At 38.9% G+C, this 12,121-nt stretch overlaps 1 protein-coding gene across 10 annotated transcripts in view; it reads right to left on the reverse strand.

Annotated features, from left to right (window-relative positions):
- The window catches only part of phf21a (PHD finger protein 21A), a 176,057-nt gene continuing 163,936 nt past the window's right edge, over positions 1 to 12,121 (reverse strand). For 8 of the 10 annotated variants that reach the window (XM_062967934.1, XM_062967933.1, XM_062967941.1 and 5 more), the window contains 4 exons: positions 11,502 to 11,657; positions 9,088 to 9,163; positions 8,620 to 8,723; positions 1 to 7,507 (listed from right to left, as the gene is read on the reverse strand). In XM_062967934.1, coding sequence (XP_062824004.1) covers positions 7,250 to 7,507; positions 8,620 to 8,723; positions 9,088 to 9,163; positions 11,502 to 11,657 — 594 coding nt within the window. In that variant the 3' untranslated portion in view covers positions 1 to 7,249. The remainder of the gene's footprint in view (positions 7,508 to 8,619; positions 8,724 to 9,087; positions 9,164 to 11,501; positions 11,658 to 12,121) is intronic. The other 2 variants (XM_062967938.1, XM_062967942.1) reach the window with 1 other exon arrangement.

Genomic DNA, 12,121 nt, shown 5'->3' on the forward strand with positions numbered 1-12,121 from the left:
GATATTTTATTGTTTTATTTAGTAAAATGTTAAATAAATACAAATTGATCATTTATTGTGGAGTCCCCACCCCCTTTTTTCTTCCCACTTTAATAGACTAAATCTAGACACAATGTACCAAACCCACAAGGGACTGGAAGGCTACAGAAAGAAGGCAGCAAAGAGACTGAAAAATCACTATGAGCACCAGGCTATTTTTTTTTTAAAAAAAAACTTTAACAACAACAAAAAAATCCCGCGTAGCCAAAGACATGCATCCACATACCATTCACAGGATGTCTATCTGTGGAAGTCATGTTATACCCAATTCATTTAAAGAAGGCCTTTCAAATTATACAGAATTCAGGATGCAGAGACAGTGTAAATAACTGTAGTAGACTTTATCTAATACATCAGGAGAGGAAGAGTTGGGGGAGGGCGTAGGTCTGTGACTCAGTACATCAATACACGTTGCCCCAAAAACAAAGGTGGCGAGATTCTTATTTGGGCAATAGCCTTTAGGCATGCCCAGTTTACTCTGAGGAGTCCAATTTCACTATTACGAATGACACCTGCTGTTAAACACAGAATGAGTAGTTACTAAGTCATCCACAGAAGTTTCTTCTGCTGCTGCAAAATGGAATGGAGCTACAAAATAGGCGACAAATGAATATAACATTGAAAACACACTGGAGTTTGCACTTGACAGCATAAGTGAGGTATGCAGAGTATTCAGCATTTGATAGGTCATTTTATGATCAAACTGACTGTTTCCAAATGTAATAATATCTATGATGTCAATTTCTTAATCTTGGTTGATTCCTACTGACTTATTGTTCTTAATATAAATTCGCATTTATGATGTGTTATGTAAAGGGTCACACTCAACCAATTCTTGATTCTTTCAATCTAAAGAGTGGGACTAAAAACCAGCAGTAACTAGAAAACTGAGTTTGATCTTTGCTGAAAGACATTTCTTGGAACTAGGCTCCTTCAGTTGATGTGATATGTACGTATACAGCTGTAAACTGAGTGGACTCACCAATTGAATGGAATGGAATAATGATATGGTGCTTACTGTTGTATAAGGAAGGAAGAATCAACACTTTAGGATCTTCTAACTAAATTTCAAAGGAAGGCTAGGGATAGATGAAATGATAAATGTTGGTGTCAATAATAAGTCTTTTCCCCAAAACAGTCATTGAAGTAGGGGTGTGATAGTAATTAAAATACAACCATTTGTAAACGCTACCAAGATTGATGCTTAAAGCAGCAGCTAAAGTGCCATGTTTGCTGTATGTTAGTGCTAATTGAAGTGGTGACTCTGGAGTGCGGCCACAAGCCGTCAGCTGCTAGTCCCTGGGGAATTTATAGGAAAGAAAAACAATTTTAGCCAAGAGGCACAAACTGCCAGTCTCAGCCTGGGTTCTTAGTAACACAAATAATACTTCTGACACATGTATAACAGAACAGAAACTTAATAGACTTCCATTAATCTTTTACAAGTAGGAAAACAAGACCGAGAGTAGAGGACAGTTATGTTATGGTCAAGAATGGTGAATCTGTGATCCTACAGATGCTGATCTCTGATTCTCAGGTATCACCAGTGGTTGGGGAGATAGAGTTTCAGTCCCTAGAATATCTGTAAGGCCATAGCACATCCCTTCCAATTCTAAATCCTAGTGTTTAGCCTGCAACCTTACTTGCAGAGTCTGGGGATTTACCCACATAGTTTTTTTGTAGAAACCTTAGGAAAATAAAAGCTACATTTTGTGCATACCCGAATCCTGACTGAAGAGACCATATTTGTGGTCTAGTTTGCTGTGGAGGGTTAAGCAAGTAACTGGTGGAGAACATGATTTTCAAACCCAAGTGTTTGGATTATTCTAGGGCATATATTAAAACATAAACTTGAACAAAGTTGGATTGATCTAGGGCAGTGGGTCTCAATCTTTGGGGCCCCAGGTGTTTTGGCCTACAACTCCCAGAAATCCCAGCCAGTTTACCAGCTGTTACGATTTCTGGGAGTTGAAGGCCAAAACATCTGGGGACTCACAGGTTGAGAACTACTGATCTAGGGCAAAAATTAAAACAAACTTGAACAAAAAAGAAAGAATAAGGTAGTTATGGGAATCTCAAGGGTCACATGCGGGTCATAGTGTAGTGCCCATTAGCACCAACCCTATTTTATTTGCTCCCTCAAATGGTGAACAGCCACTTCTTGTTTAAAAAAGGGGCCCTTTACCTAATAGTCATTTAGGAGATTTGCAGAAAAATGGCCAGCCAAGTTGCATAAAAGTACTAGAAAAAAAGGTGACATACTTAAGTTTTGGAGGAGGGCAAAATGGCTGTCAAATACTCAAAAATTGCTCAGTTTTGTTGTAAGGCGGCAAAAAGAGCTGGTTTACATTTTCAAAGAAGCAGAATAAAAACAGAAAACGTAAATGTAGAACACACAGTGCTGGGCTAAAAGTGGGAAGGATGTTGCCATTTATCTGTAGGCACCACAAAGCTGGCATTTGTATACTTGCAACTTTCTAACACATAATTTGCAACTTTCTAATACATCATATATTGGCAATGCTTACAGGATATTTTATTGCCTCTAAATTGGACAAGAGGCCACCAGTAGGACAGAATATAGAAAAACAGAATGGCTTTCATTTGGCAAGAGGGTCAGACAAGGGTGCAATTTATCACGCTGTCTAAGAAAGTAGCACTCGACTCTTAAGGGAAGAGATGTAAAAATCGAGAAATGTGAGATGCAATGCAAGGAATAGCAATGATTTGGAACATTAAGGGAGAAAGTGCACATGCAGAGTTGCAGCTGAGTATTAAAAAAACAAAAACATAACCACAAAAAATTAATGTGATTTTAAGATGGGCGATGGAGATAAATATGTTAAAGATTTTCTATATCCTTGGCTCACTTCAAATTGTAGTCAATAATTTAGAAGACTACAACATGGAAGGGCAATTATGGGGGAACTGATAAGATACTCAAAAACAAATATAACTAAAAACCAAAATCAGGCTCATTCATGTCATAGTATTTTCAGTTTCTATGTATATAGGAGAAAACCAGACACTGAAGAAAGGGGACAGGAAAAAAGTTCATTTGAAATGTGGTGCTGGAGCATTTTATGGATACCATTGATAGCCCAGAAGCCAATATATGAGTCCAAGAACAAAGTCTAAATTCTCGCTATACATCATGCTTTGGCATATGATAACATGACTCATTGGGGAGGGGGGGTGATCATACTTCGCAAAGCTGAAAGCAGGAGGATCAATTCAATCTAAGTAATCATGGTCCTGAGTTGGCAAGACCTGTGCAGGGCTGTTTATAACTGTGTCCCTTGAAGGCCATTCATTCATATATTTGCCATGAGTTGATGCTAACTTGCCAGCACATATTAAAGTCATGCTCACTACACTTTCACAACTGAGTGCTGAGAAAATCTAGTGGTCCACACAAGTTCACCCAAATGCATTTTTTTCAGTCTTTACATAGGAGAGAATTAAATTAAAGCTGCTTGTCACATGGTCAAATATGTGCAACCGGGTCCAAGATTCACATCCCCAGCAACCTGTTTATATGGGACTTCAGTCTCGTACAGTATGTCATAAAGAAGTCAATACAAAACATTAAGAGGAGGAAGAAAAAGACAACAACAAAGTGACAGAGTAAAGCAAATAGCCAACAAGATTCAGCCCTGAAGCACAAAGTATTGATCCTTCACAGCACTAAAGATATTTCTCTGGTAGGTTCCTCCACTGACAAATGAACCCAATAATTTTGCAAATACGTACTGTTCTGCACTTAGTGAGGCACTGATGATTCTAACTAAGAAAATCAACTGCAATGGCAATCCATTATTGAACAAGGCAGATTTTATCTTATTACTCTTACTCACAAATGCTCTGTAGCTCCTTTATATTTTGAGGACAACTCTCAAGGTGAAAAAATAGAAACGGGTGCCAACTACAGTGCATTATACACTTGGGCTTTCCTAGTCAACAAACAATGTATGTATCCACTTCTAGAGCATGAAAGGACTGTTTGCATTTATTCTGTCCTTTGCCCTGCATACTGAAATCAAATTCAGCAAAAATATTCCCTCTATATGAAACCAAGACAAATGGGAATTGACTCCACTGGTTGTCCCCCTCTTCCCTTTTCTCCTTACCTCTAGCCAAGAAGGATTCCTCAACAGAAGCACAAATTAATATAGAGGAGTTGCAAAAATTATTTAAAAAGTCATAAAATATTAAGTTGGGCATTGTACACCCATGCTTCCCTTCACTATTTCCCATTCACTCTGACATGCTGGATGTTTGCTGCGCTTTACAAGCAAAGTTTTATTACCGATGCTACTAGTCACAGGATGCCAAAGGTAAAGGAGAGAAATTGCCTCAGATGATAAGAAATTATTCCAAAGCAGGTTCAACACATGAGAAACAGCCTCAACAAACTGTATCCCTACCCTAGTACACCTCGTCCCTTTTTATTTTGAAGGGAGAGTGAAATTGATTTCACTCAAATATTACTTTTCTTAATATAAACTACCGGATAAACTCCAGATAAAGCTTTGCAGTAAAGTCACCTTAATAAGCTCTAAGAGGTCAAAAGGCCAATTTCCTGGATTCACGAACACTTCAGTCATCCTGAATGAAGGGACGGCTCACTGGAATGGTTAGCAATGAGAAATTCCATTAATCTACCTCCCTCCGTGAGCAGCACAAATGATTCAGCCTCCAGAGTACAAGTAGTTTCTTTCTGTAATTTAAGGATGGTAATTACTTCTGGTCCAAAGTGTGAGATCTTCTGTGTTTTACCCCCTTGCCCTCAAAGGGATTTTCATGTAGGCCTCCACATTTTATGACTCATCAAACCCAATGCTGGCCGTCTCACATGGCTTTGAACATTCCCTGCCAGGCAGCAGCATCTGTATGCTTCTTTCACATTTAGTGGGCTGCATCTGACTTGATAGGTCACAGTATGGACAGAACGGTTCTGAGCCCTTTTTCTCTGTGTACTGCTATGATGAGTAATAAAAACACAGGACTGTTCAGGCTACCTTCTGGTTCTACTTAACTAATCCTACCTGGTTCTTAAGACACACTGCTTCACTGCAGAATAACAACAATTTATGGTAAGACTTGGCTTCCAGAGCTGATAAACAATAGTCATTCTTACACTTTACTGAGAGCATGAAATAAAGATACCAGTTATATAGAACTTTAAAAATTGGAAACATAACTAAAAATCCCTGTCAAGACAAAAATGTTCAGAAGCAGCAAAACAACTGGCTTGATAATACAGATGTGGTATGAAGAAAACTCAAATGAGTATATAACTAAAGTGCTTCTAGATGCATAGTTCTTCAATATAGACCAATGAAAGCATGCAATTAGCATCCCGGGGGCGGGGGCGCTCAATGAAGAGATCTACTTCTGCATTGTTTGATGAGGCTGAAGTCAACTCTGCCATGGTTTACTACAGCTGTCACCAATTGGAGTAATTTGAAAATGTTGGCTGGCTTTATTCAAATACATAAACTGACTACTTCACTCACTCACGGGATGTCCACTGTCAGAATTTTACAGTGTGGAAACTACTATGACAATTTGCAGCAGAAGATAAGACAAGCTGTGCTACTCAGAAGCAAATCTCAACTCCTTCAGGCCCATTTGCTCATTACTTTTTGGCGTTGTATTGCTATAGAATAAAAGGAGTTAATAATGCTGATGTTTTTCTCACATGATAATAAAGAAGGAAATAAAAGCAGTGGCCCTGCCAGTTTAAAAAAGGTTTGTAGCTCTCATACAGGTTCACTATGACAATTTCCAGAAACCCATACCAAGAAATTTTCAAACAGGAGAACAGCAGAAGGGTTAAAACCATAAGCAAAATCTGTTAAAAAAGTCTAAGTAGACAGCATTTTCTCCAGTTCTGACACCTTTTTTAATAGAAATCACTTGTTTAGGAAACAAATAGCACTTTTGTAATTTTTACAATGTTTCTTACCTTGATCTTATTTTAAGTAACACTAGGAAGACCTCAATATCTTTTTTCTTTTTAATTTAAAAAAGTTGTTTTTCCCCCAGATACAAAGATTTTGCCCTTGCATAAAAAACAGTGCCCAAAACGATGACACACGGACTCACAAAGACTCACTGTATCTCACTGACACTATTACTTCTAATCTATACCATGCAAGGTCCCATCTACCTCTTTAATTGGACTGTCAGCCTGAAAAACAGTTTTTTTTTATTCCTTACATTTGTAACCAAAAGAGAAAAGTAAGAAATGAAACAGGCATTTTAACTATTTGGGCAATACATTTGGGACATGTGCTGTAACTGTTTGGGACATTGGTTTGCTTGACAAATGTATGAAGAAAAGAGAAAAGAACATTGGAATTTCCAGTCTTGACCCGCTTCTCAAAAATTCAGGCTGATTGTTATCAGTCCCCCTTCCCTCTCTATTCTCCTTAGGAAAAACTACCTGGGATCAGCCTGGGGACATAATCAACAATATACTTCTTTGTCAATTTGAAGACAGGAGAGGGGAGAAAACCCAGAATATAACCCCAAACTGCCAGTTTAGTAACAGCTTTCTATATCCTGCTGGATATGTAGTGAAAAGTCCCTCCCTCCTTTATTTTATTTTTTCCTTTTGTCAAACGAAAAATAGCAAATACTGTATATTAGATAGGCTTTATCCCCCACCCCACCCCTTCTGACACTAGGATGTGTTAATTTATATTTCTGGATTTTTGGTTTAGTTAAGTACAGAGAATTTAGAAACAGGAAAAGCCCACAGGCTCTTTGGACTTTGAATTTCCTCTAACTAATCAAACTGGTCTGCAGATAAGATTTGAAACCTGCTCCTCCTCCCTGCTCCCCACCCCCAAATAAAAATAAAACAAACCTATAGTGGCTGTGGAGGCTGCTGCAGGCACACACTGGTGTAAAATATAGAGAGAGTAAATATATTATTTAACTTGGCATGGTGCTGGCTAAGAACCTCCAGCTGGCACTATTCATGTAACATGGTCCAAACTTTGCATGTACACACAGAATAAGAAGGATCCATTGGCAACTCTGGTGCCGCCTGGCACAAGCATCTTCACGTTCATTCTGGAATCCAAGAGTTTTGCACTTCCCAGAAGAAATCCAGCTTTGCTGTTTAAGAGAGTTTCATTGGTTTGCTCTTCCTCCTTACTGCTGCTGCCGTTCCCCAGCTCCTTCTTCCTGTGCTCTGTTATTTAGTCTCACTGCCATTGTTACAGTTCACCATGCAGCTCTGGTTGGGGGAGGAGGCTGGGTTGGAGGCGGCAGCGGTATTTGCATTATTGGTCGTGTCCATGCCATTGGAAATGACTACTGAGCTGGCCTCCGAGTTCATGGGCTTTGAAAGACTGATGCCCTGGATGAGGCGGATTAACTGTTTTACCTTCTCCAGCGAACTGTGCATTTCTTTCTGTCTTGCAAGGATGGTGTTCTTCATCTCCATACATTTCTAAAGGAAATTGGAAGACAGCACTTCAGAAATATGATCAGTCAGAGGGAGCTATTAATTTGGAACACATTTCTGAATGGGATCTTCTGAGTCTCAGGAAAAGCATTACAAATTATTCCTCAGTTATGAGTTACTGAACTTCAACAAAGAGGTCTTAGAACAGTGATTCTTAACCTGGGGTCCTCAGATGTTTTTGGCCTTCAACTCCCAGAAATCCTAACAGCTGATTAACTGGCTGGGATTTCTGGGACTTGTAGGCCAAAAAAACATCTGGGAACCCCAGGTTGAGAACCACTGCCTTAGAACAATGGGTGAAGGTGGAAAGGACAAGATGTTTCTCGAAATTAAAAGGGGTGGCATTCAGGACATTTTCAACTAATGTAGAGGTTAAAATATTAAAGGTTATTGACTTACTCTAATACTGTATTTTACTTTTTCATTTGTGCGTTTTAAATTAAATTGATATACCATGAACTGTGACTTTTAGAAATTAGGACATCCTACTAATTGAAAAAGCAGATCTAAAGAAATATTTCAGGAATGCCTAACGTTTTTCTTGTGAATGCACAGTGGTGGTAAAGAAAGTCTCAGAAGTGATACTGTAGGAAGCAAATGGCCATATTTGAGACCTCATGAATACAACTCTCTGCAGAACAGTGTATAAACCAGGGGTTCTCAAACTTTTTAAGCAGAGGGCTGGTCCACAGTCCCTCAGAGTGTTAGGGGGCCGGACTATGGTTTGAAAAAAATACATATTTCTACGCACACTACACATGTCTTATTTGTAGTGCAAAAACAAACAAAACAAAACAAAAAACCCAAAAGAAGAATACAATATTTAAAAATATGAACAATTTTAACCAACATAAACCTATTAGGATTTCAATGGGAAGTGTGGGCCTGCTTTTGGCCAACGAGATAGTCGTTAATTAGGGTTGTTGTTGTTGTTGTTGTTGTGTGTCTTCAAGTCATTTCAGACTTAGGGTGAGCCTAAGTCTAAAACTGAGAGCGGGGGCCAGGTAAATGACCTTGGAGGGCCGCATCCGCCCCACGGGCCTTAGTTTGGGGACCCCTGATATAAACCAACTATTGCTTGCCAGAGCAGTACTTACTGTTATAGAGTTGCTGAGTTGTTTGACTTTCTGTTCTAGCTGTTCCCTTTCTTGTTTTAAATCTGAACTCCATTTCAGCAATTTCTGTTTTTCTTCTTCTTTTGCTACATAAGGGAGAAAATCAATTGTATCAGTTATTCCCTAAAGCTATAATTGCTCAGCTGTTTTTTCCAGAGCTTGAAAAAGTTATTTTTGGACTGTAACTCCCAGAAACCCCTAGCCAATATGGTCACTATTCTTTTCCATAATGGGACACCAGCACTAAAGACCAGAAATTATCACACTGAACCATACTTGAAAATGTAAAGCATGCATAAAGGCAGACACACGAGATTCTCTCATTCGTTTACAGGGACATCATATATTCAGCTCTGAATTTCTTTAAAAAAAAAAACCCAACAGCCTACTTCCTTTCTTAAAACAACATTTTCAAAGAAAAGAAAATCAAGCCAAGAACTGTTTACCTACCTGTTTTGTATGCAATGTATGAATGCACAATTGCTAAAGTCCCTGGCCATGGAATTGCTTCTTCTTTCTTTAGCATCTGAAAGAAAGGAATTGACACATTGGCTGACATATTCTACCTCCCAGGAGGACAGAGAGAGGTGCAGACAAAAGAACCAAGCATTTCCTGGCACCACAAAACCCCACACATTCCATTATGACCCCAGGTTTCATGGATGTGGCATCTTTGTTGCTTTTGCTGCAACAGATGGATATTGTCATCCCACTAAAAACATAAAAAGGAGATCCTTTCACAGCTATCATTAAAGCCATTCTTAAAACAGCCTCTTTGCAATTTTCTTCTTAGAACCTTCCCTCCAAACAATAAAAGAATCTCTGTTTATGCTTAGATTTACATTTGAGCTGATTCTAGTCTCAGGCTCGCACAAGTGGTCTGACACCTCATCCTCATGTAACGCAAGAGGGTGAGCTAATGTATAGGGAGAAATAACAGAAATAAAATGAATGTGCACCTGGATGCAAGATGAAAAAACCTGTGTGTGTCGCAAGAGAATGTGCTGCAGTTTTACAATATATATGTCAAGAATATGGTTAAAAGGTTGCATTTAATTAAATGAGAAGTCATGGAGTATGGGAGAGGAAGAGCTAACCAAAACTGCTAAAAGGCTTGAGAAGAGGAGAGAAAAAGAGAGCACAGAATCAGTTTTCCTCTTGTTGCTTCTGGAGCTGAGTGGCCAGACAAAATAAACAATTGCCTTAAAAATCTATTAAGAATCATCCAAAATTGGCAAGAGGAAGGAGGATTTGTTTGTTAATCACTAACTAGCATGTACCCATGACATTCACAACTAGCTTAAGTACCTCACTCAGAATGTGATGACAAAAAGGTTAGAAAACTGGGAATATATTTTCCAAGTAAACAATTACTGAAAAAATTCCTCAACAGCAGCATTACTCAGAAAAAGGACAACTAAACTACCCTCCTCACCACACTCCCTAAGCATGTAAACATTTCATTTATTGCTCTACACAAAAATTTCCACAATCATCTGAAAAAGCTCACATGATTTAACAGCATGAAATGTGCACACATCTGCACTATGCCTCCCACAAAGGAGGCTTCTTTAATCACAGTGTCAGCAATTTGAACATTATGGTGCATCTACAAACAGCTTCTGCTGATGAAATTTTAACAAGCTGAGCAGGAATGTTAAGACAACATATCTGATCTTAAACTTGCCAGCAGAGAGGATTGTGACTTTGTAATTCATAAGCAAACTGCTGAGGCAAGTAGCTCAATATATACACACAGTCTGATAGCACAGAGAAGTCTCCATGAAGAGAACTAGATGTCACTTTGTCAAATCAGCATTTTCTACAAATGTCTTTGCTTTTTAAGAATTGGGCTCAGGATGGTGCATCTGCCAGTGAGAACTGAGAGGTGAGCAAAGTGTGTGGGCTTAACCAGTTGTTGTTTTTTCTGCATCTCAAACACTTCTTGAACCCCACTTCCACTTTCCTCATGTTAGTATTCAGAGCAAGCTCTGAAGAAAAAATCTGGGGGCAGAGTTAAATATCCCTCTCCTGCCAGCTGACCTTCCTGTTAACTGTTCATGTAGAAGCATTACACCATGTAACACAATTTTTGTCATTTCCAAATTGGTTCTATCACAAAACATGGGAAAAGTTTATTAAACTGCAAAAACTTTCAGTGCATTTTGCTACAGTTTTTCAATGACTATCTCTTAGAGCAGTGGTTCTCAACCTGTGGGTCCCCAGATGTTTTGACCTTCAGCTCCCAGAAAGCCTAACAGCTGGTAAACTGGCTGGGATTTCTGGGAGTTGTAGACCAAAACACCTGGGGACCCAGAGGTTGAGAACCATTGCCCTAAAGTCTCAGCTAATTCAACATTGTTTGTAGCAGCCACAAAAACAGTTTCTGGAGTATAACAACTATTTTCAAAGTAAGTACCACACAATTAAACAGGAAATAACACTTTCAAACCAGGAACAGATTTTTCCCCCCCACATTTTCAGCATGGAGCTTCCATAATGTTGCTATGATGGAGGCCTTAATACTGAACTTTCTAATGAAAGTGTTAGATTTATTTTGAGAAATCATTATTGGAACTGATCCCAGGGAAAATATTTGAGTTGAAGAAGCCATGCCTAGTCTTTCTGACTTCTGTCCTTAACATTTCATATGTTGCAGAAGTGCATAAAGCTCTTTGAGATTAGGCTGACATTAACAACAACATCAGCGAGGCTGCATCAACATTAATCAACAAAAAAACCCATCTCTTCACAACTGAGATACAGGCAAATGCTGTCGGGCCCCTTCTAGGCTATGTGACCCAATCATTTTGTCCAGTGCAATGATTGATGTGAGAAGCATCTCCTTTGGTGTCAAACGATACCTGGTCTTGACATTTGGGACAGATCCACATGCCCTTGGGAATCGTTTTCAGAGGAGGGTCCAAACAGTCCAAGTGATACACGCGTGAGCATGTGTCACACATCAGCAACTGGCCACTTTTCCTGCAAACACTGCAGAAATCTTCATGGATATCACCCTATAACATTAAGGGGAAGGGATAAGAGAGGTGGGGAGTTAACATTTAATTTTTGCAACCACCACTCATGTTGAAAGTAATGTACATTTGGAAGGACTCTAAAAATAAATGCTTTCTCCAAGACACATGAAAGGAAAACTACTAATCAAGCCACAACTTCAATCAGTATATTCCTAAGATGAAAGCCATAATAAATATTTTGCACAGTTTCTTGAAAATGTACCTTTGCTAACTAGAGCAATTTCAAATGGTTAAGCCCACATCACTAAGAATCTAGTTCTTTTTAAAGAAAACAAATTTAGGCCAAAAGAGAAAGTTCCAGTGATCCAGTCTTTTAAAATATGACACAAGACTAGAGCCCCTCAGTTATGTCCCCCATCATAGCCCGAAGTTGCCACTTTGGCTTTACTGAGAATAGATGCAGAAGGTGCAAAATCATGGACACATTTTTTAAAAAAAGACAG

This window comes from Anolis carolinensis, chromosome 1 (assembly GCF_035594765.1).
Source record: "Anolis carolinensis isolate JA03-04 chromosome 1, rAnoCar3.1.pri, whole genome shotgun sequence".
Classification (NCBI taxonomy): domain Eukaryota; kingdom Metazoa; phylum Chordata; class Lepidosauria; order Squamata; family Dactyloidae; genus Anolis; species Anolis carolinensis.